We start from the raw sequence: 19,241 nt of genomic DNA, 5'->3' as shown, positions 1-19,241 counted from the left end.
TCATATGAATCTGAGATTTACGCCCCAACACTGTTAAGAAAGATCTGTTTCTCTTACTTGGGTTGTGCTTTCTTTGTTTCCAGGCCTTCTCTTTTTCCTCCATTTCTGTGGGGTTTTATTTCTCGAGAGATCTAGTTACAATTTTTAGAGATTACCGGTGCTTCAATTCAATTGGCGTTTTCTGTTTTTCTGTTTTCCGTTTTTAATTTATCTAGAGACATCACTTAAAAGTGAGAGTTTGTGTTCGTTTGGATTTTCTGTTTTCCTGAATTTTGGGGTTTTTCTAGTTCGTTACGTTTGGCTTTTCTTTTTCTTCTGATTTTGTGGGAGTTCGTGGGTTTCACCTCGAATTGGTGGGAACGCATTTTGTTCTAAATTTTAAGCCCTTCTTAACTGCGACCATTTCTCGTCCCTCGGCAACAATTGTTATCCAAGAATTCTCAGCACCGGATTTTTTTTTTTCTGCCTTTGTTATTGTCTTTCTCGAGTGGACACTGTACATTTCTTGTGATATTAACATTCTTGCCAACGGGGAATTCTCATCTACCTTTATCTTTCTCTTGTCCAAGTAACCAACCAAAAGATGCTGTGTCTCTAAAAGATCAAGTCGCCTTCCTACTAGCTGCAGAATTTGATCTTCAAAGCTTATAAACAAGCACTCAAAATCTTTTCAGATTTGTCGAAAAATCTTGTCCTTTTTATAAGTTTGTTGGAAAGTTCTCTTGAGTAAATTTTTGTCGTGAGTATGGTGGCCATTGAGAAAGAAATAGAGACATCTCAGTGGTCCGCCTTCCTAAGGAAGTGCACCAGATACTGCACACGTTGGCATCTCAGTGGGAACATGTGCTTGGGGATAAGACGCTGCAGGTGGTTCAGCTCAAGGGTGCCATGACCAACGAGGTGTTCCAGTGTCTTTGGAGGTGGTACACAGAGAGGTACTGGTTCGAATTTACGACCAAGGCGTCGATGTCTTCTTCGATCGTGAGGACGAGATCGGAACCTTCGAGTGCATGTCGAAGCATGGGCACTCCAAATTTTTTGGGTTCTCCAAATTCACACCTAAGTTATTTACTGATGAATTAACCTCTGTTTGCCTTATTAGGATTAACAAATCCTTTATGACATTACTGCTATGCAGCTTAATTATCTTCTGCTTTTCTTCTCTTTTCAAGGGTGTCACTGTCACAGATGAAAACTAATGGCCGTTTGAAAAGGATTAAGCCTGGATGAATGTGTGAGCAGTCCATATTTTGTGCTGTTTCTTTTGGAAAATGGAACTAACATTACCCAATCTTTTAACCTGAACATATATTAGTCAACTTTTGTATTAAACTAAAAGCTCCAAAGCTCTAATTTTTTTTAATGATCAGGAATAAAACCGACAGAGGAGATGTAATCAGCTGTCAAATCATATCTTAAAATGCTTAGTCCTCCTCTTGAACTGAAGCATTTGGACCCAACTTTAAAAAAGTAAACGACGACGGCTCATCAGGATGGATATTGATAGTATCCTTTTACATGCATGTATTGCTAATGCTTCCATCTTTCCATCTGAATCCGATTCAATTTCTTAATCGCATATTAATTTTTTTTTTATATCCAATTTTTTCAAGACAGTATGGTTGAATATCCGATCGAAATTAGATTTATTTACATCCCTACCAAAGATGAGATGAATAGTTATGCTTGAAACTGTTTATTCTTGTGGGCTACAAACGGCTATAAAAAGCATCAAGTTTTTGCTGCAAATCTGGATGCTGCTAAAAATTGAATTGTCATCCCAACGCAATAACATTTCCAACCTAACACACATGGACTAAATAAACTTTTAGCAACAAATACATGACAATACCAATTTAATAAGATCGTAGCTGTTTACTAAAAGTCATACATAAAGAAATGTAATAACTAAGAAAGAGGTGCATAACGATTCACAAGGATAAAAATACATAGAAAATGAAATCCATGAACCATATGGCGTACAACAGCTTCGAGCCTCAAAGTGAAAAACATACGGCATATGACAGCTCAAAGGCTCACAGTGAAAAGCAAAATTTAAACTCAAATCTAATAGCAAGAAAGTACACAACTAGAATCACAAAAGAATAAACACATATCGGTTACAACTAGAATCACAAAACAAGAAACGCATATTAAGAAGAAGCCATGAACCGCATATCATGTGACATAAGAGTTTTAAGAAAAACATGTGAAAGAAATGCTTTCATCAACTTCCATATACTCGCAAGCCCGTGGTTGACAGGCCTTGAGATCACTGTTAGCATGCTCGGTAGCAATTCGTCCTTCAACAATCAAATTTAAAGAAGAATTATACGTGAGCAGCAAAGATACAAGAAAATAACATTTCACGCAACATTATACATATAAGTAAAAAGGCTCATGTTTCAACGCATCGGTAACAAGAATGATAATTTTAGGTTTCAATATTATTATGAAAAGGATTGGTTTGCCGAATATGCCACACTTGCCCTCGTTGGTTATATATGGCTATCAAGACATAATGCCAACATAATTTGTGGAGATTTTTACTATTATTGTTGACATTGGATGCCGCATAACATTTAGCGTGCGAACTGGAGATTTTAAAGTTTGAGAATTCGTATATAAGTTTTATAAACTTAAGCATGTGCTTTGTTTGAGAGGATAGAGTTGGCTGAAAGCTGTGAGAGATATTGTGCGTCGACGAGCCTGCCCGTAAAGTTATCGGAGGTAGTCCAATTAGGCCCAATAACTTATATTTAATATTGTTTTATAATATATATATATATATTATTTTATATTTAAAATATTATTTTTAATGTTAATTGAGCGGAATGGGGCTGGGCCCATGCTCAGGTTCCAGACAGTCAGGCCGGGTCAAGGCTGCTCTTATGCGCTGCGGCCTTGCCAGGTGCCCTGCTTACTTGAAGTATCCACCATTGTTTGAAAACTTAGATATCATAGACAAAAAATGAGAGATATAGTGCTCTGCACTATGGCAGAAAATGACTCAAATTCGGAAGCTATATATAAAAGTAAAAAAGCATGTGTCTTGATATACACATGCCGTCCTGATTAACACTCTGGAAATTTGATCCAATTTAAGACGCTGCAAATGTTATCTCTTACTAGTCACTCCCAGTCCTTCAGCATCGATAATAAAGCAACCTGATGAAAACAGAAATTCTATTTAGAAACAGGTGCAAGAGCAACAAAAAGGTCCTCTCTAAAAGTTTAGTTTCTTAGGCCTCACTTCTTCTTTAGGGCGTAGATAACTCCCAAGTTCTTCATTTGAAATGTTATGACCAGAAGTAAAGACGTACAGACCAAGTAGAGATCGACGGTATCCCTTCTCTATTTCTTCCTCGCTTACCTGCAGTCAACAACACACGTTCAAAATGCATTCATGCAAAAAGATGGAAGACATCCATGAACTTGCAAAGGAGATTGCATCCTGCATCTCATAAGAAGGCACAGGTGATGTTGAGTAACAGCACCCAGTGCAAAACGACTTCTCTACAGATTTCAATACTTGTGTGCTTCTACTGATGACAATAGATGTTGTTTCCACATAATTTTTTTCAATAGAAACTATTCCTTTTCACCAAGAAGAATGCCATAATGACTAGCACTAATGATGCACACAATATAGCTTACTTTCTTCTTACTGGATATGTCCAGTGATCTACTCCATGAAATGATAGACTTACTATGAAGTGCTTTACGTTATTAATCCCCCAATGCGGCTAGACCGAGGTACTTTAGTATGAAGTGAGAACTGGATATTGTTGTAAAGAGTCTTTGGATACCCAAGAAACTCAGGAAGGAAGGAGAGGGACCACATGCAGATTCCCTTTTTGTACTTTGAGCTCTTGACGAGCAAGGTCCTCTAAAGCAATGTCGACTAAAGATTGGTTATATCTCCATAAGCATACTTGACTTAGCAATTGAAATTATACTTTTTAGTGCTGGCAGAACTTTACAAAGAAAAAAGTTAAACAAAAGAATTCAGACTGAAAACAATATCCTTCTTTTTTTAAATTTTTTTTTAGGAAAAATGAGCCCTCGTGATAAAAGTTTGTTTCATAATTAGTACAGGCCAAATAAATCTCATGTTTTTTGTTGCGGAAAATCTACAAAGGCAAACCTTTTATCCACAACCAAATGACCCCTTGAGATTTAGAAGGTAAGAGAAACACATACAAGATGCATGAGACACTAACAAGCTGGAGAATTCATCTGTGACTGATGACATAACCGATCCAATGTAGACGCCATGAGAACTGTGCAACTATGTCAGACACTTAAAATTTTAAGCGTCTACAGTTGTAAAACACGAAAACCTAATTTGCTGAAAGAAAAAAATTGGATCTTTCCAAGCACAGCTAGAATTTTTTTTTTCTGCATACAGGAAAAAGCTAGTAAAAGTACCACATAAAGAAAGGGCGAATAAATAATGTAACAACCATATAAACAATTCCTTCAAAAGTTCTCTTCTTTGGTGGTGGACCATTATTTTGTAAAAGCAGATTGGTTGATGTCACTTGCAGTCAATAAGATTACAAATTACCACCTCAAGAGCATATGCAGGGAGCAGCAAAAAATAAAATTTCTGGAGATGAACAAAGATATGAATCAGATGCATATACCAGATGCAAGAGAAGGAGTTCAATAATACAATCTTCCCAATCAATATCTTTTTCTCCAGCCTGCTGATAAAGTTTGCTTGTACTGCAGCTTGCCACATCCGTATACTGTTCATCATCTGAAACATTATCCTGCTCAGTCAAGCTCCTCCTTTGCTATGATATCTTAGAAACCATAATTTTGTTGATTCTCAGCTTCGCAGCTTCTATCTTTCTTCTCCTCCTGAAGCACAATGAGATGAAAAAGTAAGAAACAAAAATTATACATGTTTTTAAGGATGAGAAACAACTCACTATAGCCAAAGATTTTGGATTTGGATTGTTGATCATTAGCCACCTAGTGATTCTGATTTTCTGTAGTTACATAAAAAACTGATGGTAGAAAAACAACCCACACAGTGTCAACGGTTAAGAAATCTTATAAGTTCTGAAAAGTGTCTGTATGGTATAACAATTTTTTCTACACTATACTTTCTGACTTTGCATTGTCTTTTAAGTTTTAAATCCTACTTGGATTTTAAACCTCGATGCATCTTTCACAATGGAAAGATTATTACAGTTAATCGTTGATTCCATTGATAAAGGTGTTTGAAAATTGAAACTCAAATATTTCTAGGACATCCCTCATTGTCCTACATCCATATAATGATAATGAACTAAAAAAGAAGCTACAAGTGAAGGATAAACATGATGGCAGACAGACCTCATATAAACATCCATGCTTGTCAGAAAGGATGGAGGAAAGGAATCCAGTCCAACACCTCTTTCAAGAGGTTCATGGGATGAAACTCTTTTATTTAAATGATAATTCAAGATGCCAGCATGTATCTTTTCAGGAGGTGCTGGCACAGTATTCTTCTTTCGCCTTTTTGCACCACATACTCCTTCTGCATCTCCCAACAAAGTTCTAGAAACATCCCTCTCTTGGAACCTTGCATATGCATTCTTCAAACACTCTACTGGAAGCTTGAGCTTTTCAGAATTCATGTGTTGCATGTGCTGATGACATTTCCTGAACACCTATGTCATTGGATTCGAACTCGGTGTTGCTTGCTTTAGTACATCTATGGATGGAAGATCCAGAAGGCAAGTCCAAGAGCTCATCCAGAGCAGCTTTTGCAGAGTGACTGGATCTGGAGCCGATTGAAAAAGTCTCTACCTTCTGGCATTGGGCCTCTGGAAGTGACACATTTGGCATAGCTGTTGCCTTTATCTTTGATTTCACCTGCATAAACTTTACAAACAAAAAACAAAAGAAAACCATATTAATGTACTCCCAAGAAAAGATGCTAAGATAGAACTGGTGCAAGACACCAAAGGCATTAACTGCAAGTGGCTAGCAACAGAAACAGTAATAGAGCAATGCCATATTAATCGAGATGCTGTTGAAATCTTTCCCCCATTAGTTGGTTCTTGACTTTCATAACTACAGCTTCACATTCAGACACTTTATCCTTCCAACAGGCAATATAGAAGAGCAACTATCTAATCAAGTTAAAAGAAACATGATTTTTGCCTCATTTCTCATGACAGTAAGAAGTGCACCAATAATGGGGATGTGATCAAAACCAGCACCATAAGATATAGGATCTCTCACAAATTGTTCATCCTATGTAGTATTTGCTTTGTCCTTTATTTGAGTAGTCGCTTATCATTCATTTTAGTCATAATTAACTTTCTCACTGCTCAGTGCTTGCCATCAATCCTATGTGGGCCCAAAATATTTAAGAACATAGGTACCAGCATATTATTCTGGTTCCATAGCTCAAGTTGCAAAAATTCTTAAAAAAAAAAAAAGAATTTACCGTTTAAAAATTGAATTATTTTATCATATATCCACATAGAAATAAACAATAGGTGCAAACAAAACATGATTACCATGACTTCTTGAATGACATAAGGTGAATCTAGATATGAGGCTCTCATGTAAGCACATGAGATTCTTGCCTCGGATTATCATGTAACATGGAACTCCCATTAAGAGCATCGTTACAAAATCAAGAGCAGTTTTCTCCTGCTTATAGGTTATTAAGGCAAGTACCTTAGCCACGCCTAATCCACCAATGCATTCATCCCAAAAAATCAATTCTATTTAAATTTAATATTTTATTCAATGCCACAACTACCATACAGTGACAAGATTTTTCTTGGACATTAATAGGCAGTGTATCCAGACCAGATTCACAAAAAAGTTATTATTTTCGTAGTGGAGGTTTAAAAAATGAGTTTATTTATATATAAAGGTGGTGGTACTAGATAGTAATACATAGTAACTCAATTTTAGACCCTTTGAAGTTGGAACCATCTTAAAGCTTTCAATCAAACACATGGTATACTCAATTTTAAACCCTTGGAAACATCCTAAATTTCTCAAATACATGGTAAAATATTGAAGGGTGCCATTACCCATTATCCCTCCTTTGGTGTTGATGAAGTATGCGAGTACAGAACTCTCTTCCTCTGTCTGTCCCCCATTTCTAAATCTCCGACTCGAAAAGAGATCTTCGGTTGTCGGCTGATGTGATTAATGGCGGGGCGGGCAGGCATCATCAAGACTGAACCTTAACTACTACTAACTAAGAACTTAATGCCACGATCTCCTGCAACTAACTACGACCATGAAGCCATGACAGACCGCTACAGTTAAGGTCATGACACGGCGTCAGTGGATTTTTAAGGCATTTGGGCACCCATCGCCTATGTGTTTTGGCAGATTTTGGGTTCCTTTGTGTCGGATCTTGCCTACTACTATTAGATCAATAGTTTCCCTTGAAAAATCGGTTCTTCAATCAGCTGCTGTTCTAAAAAAGAAAGTAATCACACCAGCATCCATCCAGGGCAGCTGAGCAAGCATTTCCCATCTTTTGAATGAGGGTAGTGGGGAAAAAAAAAGGAATCGAACTACTTTCCGTGATTCTTCTGAACATAGTAACTTGGATAGAGGAGAAAAGGGTGGACACCGGAGCAGCAGAGGGCAGTATGCGCGGGGATATGGACATGGTGGGCGTGAGGAGAGGAACAGGAATTACAGAGATCAAGAAAGAGGGAACAGGGTTTAGGAAAGGGAGACTGAGCACGAAGGAGATCTGACAAGTTCGGCCACTCTGACAGGCATCACATTGTTGGGATGAAGTGTGGGAGCAGGAAAGGGATGGAAACAGAAGCAGAGACAAAGAATTCAGAGAAAGTGCTGGAGAAAGAGGAAGAGAGAAGAAGAGGGAGTTATGAGGTCGAGATAGCAGGTGACCATGCTAATTATTTGCTGTGTAAAACATTTGCAATGTTTTTAACAAAATTTGACGTAGGACATACTCGTATAGACGAAGGACAGGAATAAGACATTCTTCCCATCCTCATCTGCATTCATGTGTCATCCATGCATTTATATTTCTTAATTTAGTTAATTTTTGTTCAGAATTTCCTGCGTGTGGTTGTGCTACGAACTTATTTGTTTAGATTTATCCCTATTCCTTTCTGAAGGACAGGGTCTTACAATTTACAACATTTGACTGTTATTAGGCAGATTGATAGTCTTCTTTGTACATGTTTAGATGGTCATACACATGTACTCTTTGTACATTTTAGCATGCAGCTGCAGGTTATCCAGTATGAACCTGATTAACAACATTTTGTACATGCATGTTTATTTCATATACAAGAATTATATCTGAAAAGGCAGCCAAGAATAAAAGCCTGAATCATTAGCATGAAACAAAGGCATACTAGTTCTGCAAAGATGTGACGACAGTCGACAGGTAATATGGACTTAGGAAAAGGAAGTGACATTTAAAACCTTAAAAATGGTTTTTTCTACTTAAATTTTGAAACCTCTTGTCACTTGATTCTACAGAGTTGTAATAGGAGCTTACAGAAACGCAACTGCTCTCCTAGTTGTGCAAAGGAACACGCTTGTAGAATGGGTCAATTAGTTATCCATAGCAAAATTACATAATATGTGATCGTAATCATACAAAATAGAAATATACAATGTACTTTTTTCTAAAGCCTTTGATGAAATTATTGGAGTAACTGAGGTTTCTAATACTGTCTCTGGCTCAGTCAGGCGAGCTGCTGGTTAATGTAAAAAATCAATCTTTTCTGCCAAGTCTTTCCTAAGAGCTTTTGTGCAGGGAGAAACTTCCTTAGCACTATCTTCTGTTATGGCTGACACATGCTTATGAGTGCAAGTGAGATTTTTGGATTTGTCATTTTCACAATCAATTGTTTGCTCATGTTTCTTGGAAACTCCCTATATTGAACATTAGATTCTGAAAATGGGCCATGGTTAGGACTCAGGTTATGGATCCTAGAGTTTCTCTGAAAATGGGAATCTGTTTCTTAGCTGTGGTTGCGTCGTGACAAGAAAGCATTGAGAAGGACCTTTGATGGAATGCAAAATTGTATGTTCCATGGAGGTCAACTACAGCTGGTTAATTAAATTACTTCCTTTGTGTTCTGTCTTCTTCATAGCCTGCTTGTCTGCCCTTCCCTTCCTCTCCTGCCATTTGATGACTTGGTTTGGTGGGGATTCTTTTCTTCCCCTCATTAAAAGGAAATTTTGCTGCCTACAGTTTCTGGATACCCTGTCCATCAATCTACTTATGTCTGTCAAGCAAGTCTGGTCATTGTTGAAGCTCCAATTTTCATCACCTCTGCTAGCTGAGAGCCAGTTTAATCAGTGCAAAGCATGTGTGGCGCATCATAGAAGTGGTATTTTATAGTCGCTTGCTTTCTGTTTCAAGCTTTATCAATTAAATGGTAAACAGAGTTGAAGTGACTGTTTATGCTAATACTTCATAAGCATTAGCTTAGCTTGTCTATGGACTCAAATCAGTACTTATTGTTCCTTACTGCATAAATGCAACAACATTTCTGGAGCCTCTGGATTTTGTTTAGAATTCTTCCTTCATGGCTATTTTTAAGTTGGTCTTGGATTTCATTGTGCCTGTATTTGGTCTACTCTAGTGTTGGTTGTCAGTTACAATATATGACAATATTCTTCTTCTCCCTTTGGCATGACACTTGGTTCAGTATGCTTACAGGTAATGTTGGCACGTCTGGGAAATTTGAACTGGGACGTGCTTTATTGTTTTTAAAAGCTTCTCAAGCTCAAATTTTTTTCTCAAATATGCTTGGTTTAAGGGGCATTCACCATATAGTTGAACGGCCTTTTGTATATAAGTATGCATAAATTTGAGGTCACCCAGCATGTAAATAGAGGATTTTTATTAAACAGTATGGGCAATTGCCCACACGTAGTTCCACCTCTAGCTCATTCTTATGATGGCCCGGCCTTCTAAGTGTAGTGTGCTTGCGGTTTGATAGTGCTGCTTCTGTTACTATATGCACAGTAAGCTCTAAAAGGGAGGTGGTTTGCCGGAAAATGATCACTGCAATGCTTGTGGTAACACTAATCTAATCTATGTTTTTCCAATTCACTTTTTCCTTTTGACTTTGTTGCCTCCTCTTCTAATTGCCGATCTTTTTTTTTTTTGTTGTCTCTTACAGGTTCCATAGGACTACGAGCAGAGCCGAAGTTTTCACTCAACTCTTTGTCTCTTTAGGGTGCATGGTATGCTTTCAGTGTCCCGTGATACCACCCCCACTACACTTTTACTTGCATGTAAATGAGAATTATCTGCTTACCAACCCCTGCTCCGATCGTTGTGCCGCCAACTTCATCGGAAACAGCCTGTTCCGCACTAAAGACATCAATTTGTCATGAACGTACTATATGGGTATAATTGGCTCTACATGTTTCTTAAAAAGTCCATTTGTGGCTGTGGTGATGCTGCTTTTGGTGGTTGTGATGGTGACGATGGTGGCGTGATAGCAGTGAATAGGTCTAAATAAATTGAGACCGGATCGCATCATGAATTATGCACAGCAATATGAAGTGTATAAGTGATTTTGACGTCCATGTCATCATATTGATGATGACACGCTAACAGTGACAAATTGACATTTCATTTCGAATTTATTTACATAAATGAAGTGTGATCATAAATTCACACACATTGACATTTCATTTTGTGAGAATGAAGTGTGATAATAAATATTGACATTTCATTTCAAATATTAGCGTCAGGCTTACAGTGACATATTGATGGTAGGTGGAGAATATATTCACACACATTATTTTTGCACACACGTATCAATTCTTTCAGGAACAATTCAAGCTGGGTTTGTGCTCAATATGAGGATGAAGAAGCCAAATTAATTCATTGTCGAGGTGAAGCCATATGCATGTTTCTCCTCAAATTTTTTTTATTTGTAATTAATTTTTTAAATATTTATTCTGTTATGTATACGAGTGTCCCTTCATATATAAAAAAATGTATGAGCTCTGACACTCAAGTCTCCATCCATGTTTTTGAAACTAAATTAATAAATAATTTTTAGTTGAGAAAAAAAAAAGAATATGGTTGCCCTATCATCTCATCCACTTTTGAATTTTCAATTGTAAATTCTTCAAGTCAAAATACATGGAACGATGGCCCTCCATCCTTTTCCAAACTCAAATACAAACCGTACGATGCAACCCTGCGCAAGGTCAGCGAGGAAAGGGACAGCCAGTTTAAGTAACGTGTTGGCAAGTCCTTGTACCTTTTTTTTTTTTAAAAAAGACGCTCTATTTTTTATTATTTTCAAAACGAACCATTATTTTGAACAGAAACTTCAGAACAAAGTTTGTTACTCAAAAAAGTTGGGGGAAAAAAAAATTATATAGGATGTTTGCTCACCATTACGCGTGGTTTATGGATTGACCAAAACAAAAAAAAAAAAGTTTCAGGGTAGAGCCAAGGTAGAGCCCTGCCCTAGTTGCACCTCATAATTTTTTTTTATAAATTTATAATTTTTTTAAAAAATTTCATTTGTTTTATACAAAAATTTAAAAAAATAATATTTTAACCCTAATCATAATTTAAAAACTTTAATTAGGTCCATCTCTAAAAAATTTTCTGAGTCCATTTTTTCCTGATAATATTGTACCACCACCTTAATGCAAGACCCCTACCCATAATGAGAATCAAAGTAATGAAGTGTTTATATGACCCATTGTTCTATAAATGCATTTGGTAGTTAAGAGAGAATCATTTAATGTAAAAGGACAAAAAATTAAGAGATAAAGTATATTTTTTCTCTTGATAAATAACAAGAATGATCCTCAAGTGGTTCCTTTTGAGTATTTGAACATGGGAATCTGTCATATCTAGAAAAATTGGAAGCCTTTGGACGACACTTGAAATAATGATTCATCAATAACATTTGATGGTCTGAAAATTTGATTCAAAAATGAAGGTTCCAAAATCATAATTTATCCTTAAACTAAACTCAAATAGAATCAAAATTTCAAGTTTAAGTTTCTTATTTCTGAAAACAAAAATGCTACGTCTGTTTAACAATTCCAATTTATTAAAAAATAAGCATTTTGATTATAAAATTTTGTTTTAATGTGAAGGCAAAAAAGGTGGCTTTCAAATTAAGCAAATGATGCTGAAAAGGTAAGCTTTCGTATGAATACGACGTGACGTGAAGTAATTTGTTGTTCTTTTCCTAAGCAGGTTGTCAAAAGAAAAGGGGCTGATGCCAAAAACAGAAAATTTGAGACCACCGTGCTGGCAATTATATCGAAACGGCGGGCTTTCTCAAGAAATATGAGAATCCATGGTTCACGGCCCTCGATCGTTATTAAAATACACAAGAAATTAATTTTAAAATAATAGAAAAGCTAAAAATAATTATCAATGAGGGGAAAAAAAGAAGAAAAAACCGGAGGAACATAGCGGCTCGACTTGTCGCTATATAAGGGAGTCGAAGGGAGATTAGGGTTTTAGGGCGGAACAGAAGAAACGAAGCCGTTCTAGGGCTACAAAGGAGTGGGGGCAAAGGTGGGTAAAATCTGTTCTCTTCCCTCCTCTTTCGTTATATATTTTCCCTGAGCGTACCGTCCAGGTGCTAAATTGTTTTCGTTCGGTTGTGGAGAATATTGTGATTGAGTCGCGAGATCTGATTTTCGTGACGATTTTGTGGGGATTTTTTTGTGGTTCCGAAAGATGGATCGGTACCAGAGGGTGGAGAAGCCACGGCCGGAGGCGCCCATCAACGAGAACGAGATCAGGATCACTACACAGGGAAGAATGCGGAGCTATATCACGTATGCAACTACTTTGCTCCAGGTAAACTTTTTCAAGAAAGTTGGTTGCACGAGTTGGATTTTGTTCCATTGGTTCTTGATTGGTTGCGCTTTGCACGTGTCTTTTTGGGGATTTTACGATAGTTTTTGTGCGGGGAAGGGTTGTCATGTCTTCCCGTTTGGTCGTTGGATGTGCTTGGTGTTTCGAGGAACCTTGTATCGAGTTTAAGCTTATTGGTTAATCAGTTTGCAGCTCTATGGGTCTGTCCGCACTGAAAATAAATAATAAGGATAGGAATATTAGGCACGATGAAGTCTTTTTGGTTGGTTGATGTGGCCATCTACGAGTGACATTGGTTTAGTTTACTTTTCTGGGTTGAGTTTATGTCTGTGTATCTCTGTATCGTTGTTCCGCAAGTTATATTCTAGTTTCTGTATGGATTGTGTTCTTTCATCCTTGTTGTTTTTTCCCCTCGTTTTTCCGAAAAAATTATCTTCCGTGTACGTTCAGTCAATTGTTAGTTCAGTAGCAGTGCTTTGGTTCTTGTGTGGATTTTTCCTCCTCAAAAGACCGTGCTGTGATTTTTACCAGTCTCTCTCATAATGCTGAAACTGATATTTTATAGTTCTTGTGTTTCATTACCATGTGATCGGCATGTGCTCGTAAGGTTTTTGACCATGTATTTTGCCTTATGAATCACACATGAGACATTGGACAACCTTTATGTGTAAGGCAGGATTGTCATCAATGCAGTTAAGATCTAGTTTTTGACGCTTTCCTTGTTTCTATTGTCTTGTTTTGACTGCCTATTTTGGTGTACGTTTTCATTATTTCAGAGATATTGTGGTTGTTCTTTCTACAGGAAAAGGGTTCAAATGAGATCATCCTAAAGGCAATGGGAAGAGCTATCAACAAGACTGTGATGATTGTTGAGCTCATTAAGGTATGTTCTGTTTCTAAGCTCGACAAGTTCTTTGTATGATTTCATAGTATCATGTTCTTTTATGTGTCAAAAATGATTTTCATACAAATGTGTAAACTGTTGATGCTCCCATTATTGTAGAGAAGGATTGTGGGTCTTCACCAAATTACATCAATTGGCTCAACCGACATAGTTGATACATGGGAACCGTTAGAAGAAGGCCTCCTTACGTAAGAAATCATTGTACAAACTCTGCTCTTTTTCTAGTCAGTTATGAGGACTTGCGTGTGGGGATTACCAAGAGTCAGTTGTCCACTTGAGACTAGTGGGGTATGCCCCCAAGGTGAATCCATGAGTGTAGTTCAAAGCTGGAGTCTCAAATAATCTCCACAGTGTGCAGCTTATGCCAGTTGGCCATTGTGTTATGATACATCCTACTTCTGGTGTTGCAAGAAATGTATGCTGCTTGCTTGTGCTATTCTAAATGAAAATTTTATATATGCTCGTGTTTTTGCAGGTTGGAGACTACCAGGCATGTATCGATGATTACAATAGTCTTGTCAAAGAAGGAGCTGGACAATTCATCTGTAGGGTGAGACATTACTTTATTTTCTCTGCTTGCTTGTTGCTATCTTTATGAGCTTGTGTTTTTTGGTTTGTGGCCAGGAATTAGTTTTCATCTCATTTTCTCCATATGAATTATGAAATGCTATAGTTTACATATTTGTCCAATAAATCTCACATTTAGGGTTATGATGGTCATGGTCATCTCAAATTTTAATGAGTGGTCCCAAAGTATTCATTTTTTCTTGCTGTATCATTCATTGACATGTATGCCAATTTATTGTTTAAGACATTTAACATATTGATCTTGATTGCTTTTGACAACCCCATGGAGAATCCTGTCACCTAATCATTGTCTTGTAATTCATGGAAAACCTTACTTGAGTATGTTGGTAACTGCTGTTTGAAGCATGGGGGTTTACTACTTTAAGGTCTTTTTGCTATTAAGATCCTGATGAACTATTGAGGAAGACTCACATACCTTTCTTAAATAAGAACTGGAAATTGTTTGTATAAATTTGATGAGTTTTTTTTTTCTACAATTCACTTTTTTTTTCTTACTGTTTTATTAACTCGTGTAGCTTTCTCATTGCATTTCTGGAGTATTGCGAGTGCTCTGTAAATATTGGAGTATTTGTATACAACTATTGTGAATTAGGTTTAACTGTAAGGAATTCTTATGTTACGCATGTGTTTTGATGCAACAAACAATGTCAGTTGCTGCAAGATTATCAAGGGCCATTAGGGTCTAAATGACTAGCAATTTGCAAGCCATTTCAATTTCTTGCCAAGTGAGGGCCGAATGGCCTTTGTTAGGAGTTCCTGATTGGTGCTTTGGGAGAAAACTAGTGACTATTCTCATTAGATTAATTCAAGAGAAACCAATATGAATTCAACTATCTGAATCCCAAATGATTTGTCTTGAAAATGTGGAGCTTTCGTTTTTTGAGAAGAGTAATCTGTTATTTATCTTTATATATGTGGTTTAAGTATTCAGATTGCAAAAATGTCTGCCAGTAAAAATTAAAATGTATATTTATGACATTTTTTTTTCCATTTTTGCTTGATGTTTCAAATAAATGTTGTTGAGTATTATACTGATTGTGTCTACTTGTCCTTCCACTTCTGGATATTAGATTAAATGTAAATATTGCTGAAAATTGTGTAGTGATCTTTGTTTTAGAGTTTTTTTTTCTGGCCAACTCAGGTTTTCACCTATGCTCTTTGAAGGTTCACTGGTTCATCACCTAGACCCGCTGCTTTTGAATACGTAATTTAATGTCAAGTTGTTTAAACATTACTACTCAACAAGGAAAGTGGATTTGAAATCTTTTAAGGGTTAAGTAATTTGAAGAGTAAAATTGACTTGCTTTCCACCAGTTGACTTGTGATTTTTAACATCAAAAGTTTAAAAAGTGAAAGTTATGAAATATAACAAGTACTTAATTTTGATATTTTAATTATTTTTTTCAATTGGTAGACATTTATTAAGTATGAATTTTATTTTCTGATAAACCATTTTAGGACATGAGGATTAGTGTTTTGTGTTTTAGATTGTTTGTGATTTCTAATATCTTAATTTCCCTTTTTGACTGACAAGGAGTTCTCTGGGTTCAAACATTCACTTGCCCCCATCCTGTAGTGGTAATCTTTAAGAGGGAATGTTAGCAGTAGTGTTGCTCAATACCTGTTGATGGTCTGATGTTAATGGGTATTTAACTCGTGCTCATTTTCTCTAGACATCAAAATGTTAGTCTTAGCTAGCTTTGGGTAACCAATATTTCAAACTCTTACAGTGTTTATGTTTTTAACAAGTCACATAAAAAGGCAAAAAAAAAAAAATCATGCCACTAAGTAGCTAGCCATCCAGTTGGTAACGAAAAATTGTTAGATTTCTGCATCGTTGGTTTGATTTTTCTTGTGCTTAAACCCCATTTGTTTGGAGTACACTCTTGGTTCCTTGACGTCATTGTGAAAGACTTTTTCTTTCTTTTTTGTATTTTGTAATTTTTTGAATTATCAATGTTTCACAGAGGAAAGCAAATTTTCCTTATAACATGTGAAAAAAAAACCTCGCCAATGAAACCCTTGAACGATATTTATGACAATGGTTGACATTTATGGTGCAGGACATTTTATTAAAAAAAGTATGACAAACGATTTAAAAAATCTTGAGTAACATCTCGCCTTCTCTTTCTCTCTCTCTCTCTCTCTGTTACATTATTCTAGCCATCAGTGTTGGTGGGTTTCTGAAGGTACGGGTAATAATAGGATAGAGCAAACCTTATGCATCTGTGAATAAGTAACGTGTTTCCTCTGCCTCTTTTAGTGATGCCTCAAGTGATAATAAGTGTTGGACATAGTACTGTTCTTTGATCCCATGTATTTTGATTCATGGTGTGCCTATGTTTCAAAGAATGTTTGGAACACAGCATTTTCTTGCTTCATCTCCAGAGAGTTGTTCATACTGTTACTGAAGGTCTGTGCATCATCATATGTATGTTAGTTCTATACTCCTATTTGATCGGAGGAGGCTTATCTTTTAACTTGAAAGTTGAAATATTGAGCACCAAACCATTGCTCCCCTGGGCATCCTCAGCTTCGTTCCCCTTTTCCTTAAGTTTTTTGTTGATCAGAAATTAATTGTTTTTTCAGCCTTTTCCAAATTTTTGGCGCTTTTCATAAATTTCTTTTTTTTTTTAAAAAGAAATGTTTTGCATCTCTCTTTACGAGCTACAACTGTCCTTTGCATGTTATTTGCGTTCTTTCTTTTTTGTCAACAATTGGAATGTTATAGTGGAAAAACCAGGGATGTTGCCTTTTGCTTCTTGCTGTCAGTGGTTCAGCAAACCTATCCTGTTCTATAAAACTGTTCAGCAAACCTATTGGTTACCATTTTCATGGTTGGTTATTACGGCAATTACTATTCCTACAAACCTTTTGGGCCTGTGCATGCTCCAGTTGGCACACAGGATTCTTAGGCCCATGGCATTGGAGGTGCCACGGTCCATCAAAAACACTAGAAGCCTGCTCTACTATACCAACCACTGGGAATAGTAGTCTGAACTGTACACGTCATGTGGTTTACTTTAGTTAGCCACGCTTGTAAATTATTCTGTGGCATTACTTTTTATATCTATATTTGGTTATGCGCCTATAGTTTGTTTTGAGATCATGATTTAACGATGACCTCTTCTTCTTCTGATTTCGTGGTGGTGGATGCTGTCATCCCAATGCTTGTGATTGTCTAAGACTCTAAATGCAATATTTCACAATTGACTTCCATCTCGAAGATGATGCATTAAGTTTCTGCCAGGAATATGGATCCAAAGAAGTTTCTTTGTCAAATTTACTTGGATTCCTTCTTTTATTAAGTAGGCAAACGAACAGATGTTGAATGGCTTTGATTATTATTAGCTCCCTGAATTCACAATACATGTCTGCTCTTATGCAGATACCAGCCACCTTTACCTGCAGAGCAAGTCAAGCCATTGAATGACTTTGATTATGGAGCAGGTATAAATTATCTTGTCTGCTTCAAACCTAAACAGTAGTTAAATAGAAGTCTCTGACAGGCTTCAATGTTTTCAGAGGCCTCTCCTGGTGGAGGTGGTAGAGGCCGTGGTTCTCGTGGACGGGGGCGAGGCAGAGGTAAAGACAGTCCCTTTAATTTTCTTAAGTTTCTTGTGTTTTATTGGTATGCTGTCTCTGATTATTGAATGGGTTGCAGGAAATGGTAATGCTGGCGGTGAATATGTCAATGGTGGCTGGGACAGAGGCCGAGGATACAACCGTGGTCGTGGGCGTGGTGGCTTCCGTGGACGTGGGAGAAGCTATGGTGGCCCAGCTGATACCCATCACGAAACTAATGCTTACAATGATGAAGCACCCGTCTATGGTAGAGGTGGTGCATCCTGCTAACTTCAAAAATAGTCTTCCTCCAAAAGTGCTTTTTGTAATTTACACTGCCTGGCTTGTTTCACACTGTTGCAGGGCGTGGTCGTGGCAGGGGGCGTGGGCGTGGAAGGGGTCGTGGATCTAATGGTTCAGTCAATGCAGCTGCCGCACTGTAGCTGCATAGAGCTGGTTGATCATCTTTGAGCAGTTCTATGCTTTATGCTTTTCCTGGATGCCTGCTCCCAAGTTCATGTTTGTTGTTAGTCTTTTATAATTCTTAACCCAAAATTTGTATTTTTATTCTGGATGATGGCCGGTTTTCTCTCGTGGCTTTATGTCTTGTAGGTCTTTAATTTCAGAGAAATTGACCTTATTTATGTAACCTATTGTACAATTAACTAACGGAGCAGTACATTCTTTTATTCATTTTTTTTTACCAGATGAAATCTTCCAGTTTTTCTCAATCTTGTTATCTTGTGGCTGATTTTTTGGGAAGTTTATGTATTCTTGAATTGCACAAACCGAAAATCAAGTCGATTTGGTTATATAAAATTTTCATTATGAAAAGTGAGGATGCGCGATCCAGGAAAGGCAAATCTGTTTTCAAAGGGGATCCAACATTTGTTGTGGTGGTTCTTCAATGAAACTGACGAGTTTTTTATATATAGGGCTCGAGGCTCTTTTAGTTCAGAAATGCTTTTTCAATTAAAATCGAATACTTTATGCCAGCCAGACCATTTAACATGAGTGACTTGAATATCATTTGTGACATCAGCACCAGGTTTCGTCAAATCGCAACTCTTCAGCTTCTAAAGCTTTGTACATCAAAGAAAGTGCGTACGACAACTTTTTAATTTTTTTGTCACACATGCAATTAAAGGAAATACCAAAGTTGCAAAGTGAGTCTAATCTGAAGACTGTGTTACCATTTTAACGCTGTTTATTTTGGTAGAGTTAAACTTGGGTCGTCTTTCCCTGATGTGAGAGTGACTCTCACTCTTTGGAGAGATCAAACTTTTTATACATTTTTGAATCACCAATTTTTTTACATTCCACATACTGAAGGTTTGATCT

At 37.0% G+C, this 19,241-nt stretch overlaps 1 protein-coding gene and 2 long non-coding RNA genes across 4 annotated transcripts; 2 read left to right on the top strand and 1 right to left on the bottom strand.

Moving 5' to 3' along the window:
* Positions 1 to 3,084: 3,084 nt before the first annotated feature.
* On the bottom strand, positions 3,085 to 7,962 carry LOC126410398 (uncharacterized). Its single transcript, XR_007574321.1, has 5 exons — positions 7,053 to 7,962; positions 5,350 to 5,880; positions 4,650 to 4,869; positions 3,254 to 3,373; positions 3,085 to 3,168 (listed from the first exon to the last, which is right to left on the bottom strand). It is a non-coding gene; the product is annotated as an uncharacterized LOC126410398 (long non-coding RNA).
* Positions 7,795 to 10,583, top strand: LOC126410399 (uncharacterized). The gene is made up of 3 exons (XR_007574322.1): positions 7,795 to 7,888; positions 9,953 to 10,050; positions 10,155 to 10,583. It is a non-coding gene; the product is annotated as an uncharacterized LOC126410399 (long non-coding RNA).
* Positions 10,584 to 12,383: 1,800 nt separating this feature from the next.
* Positions 12,384 to 18,593, top strand: LOC116261417 (uncharacterized). 2 transcript variants are annotated; one of them, XM_031640155.2, is made up of 9 exons: positions 12,384 to 12,538; positions 12,704 to 12,826; positions 13,647 to 13,727; positions 13,848 to 13,936; positions 14,224 to 14,298; positions 17,725 to 17,786; positions 17,862 to 17,921; positions 18,001 to 18,174; positions 18,264 to 18,593. In XM_031640155.2, the coding sequence occupies exons 2-9, from the start codon at positions 12,704 to 12,706 to the stop codon at positions 18,341 to 18,343; spliced, it is 744 nt and encodes a 247-aa protein (XP_031496015.1). In that variant the 5' UTR covers positions 12,384 to 12,538; the 3' UTR covers positions 18,344 to 18,593. The 2 variants fall into 2 exon arrangements, with proteins under 2 accessions (XP_031496015.1, XP_049935670.1); XM_050079713.1 differs by having other exon boundaries at positions 12,461 to 12,538; positions 12,633 to 12,826.
* The last annotated feature ends 648 nt before the right edge of the window (positions 18,594 to 19,241 follow it).

Source organism: Nymphaea colorata, chromosome 9, assembly GCF_008831285.2.
Source record: "Nymphaea colorata isolate Beijing-Zhang1983 chromosome 9, ASM883128v2, whole genome shotgun sequence".
NCBI lineage: Eukaryota > Viridiplantae > Streptophyta > Magnoliopsida > Nymphaeales > Nymphaeaceae > Nymphaea > Nymphaea colorata.
Note: the sequence above shows the minus strand (reverse complement) of the source record. Positions and strands in the feature narration are given on the sequence as shown.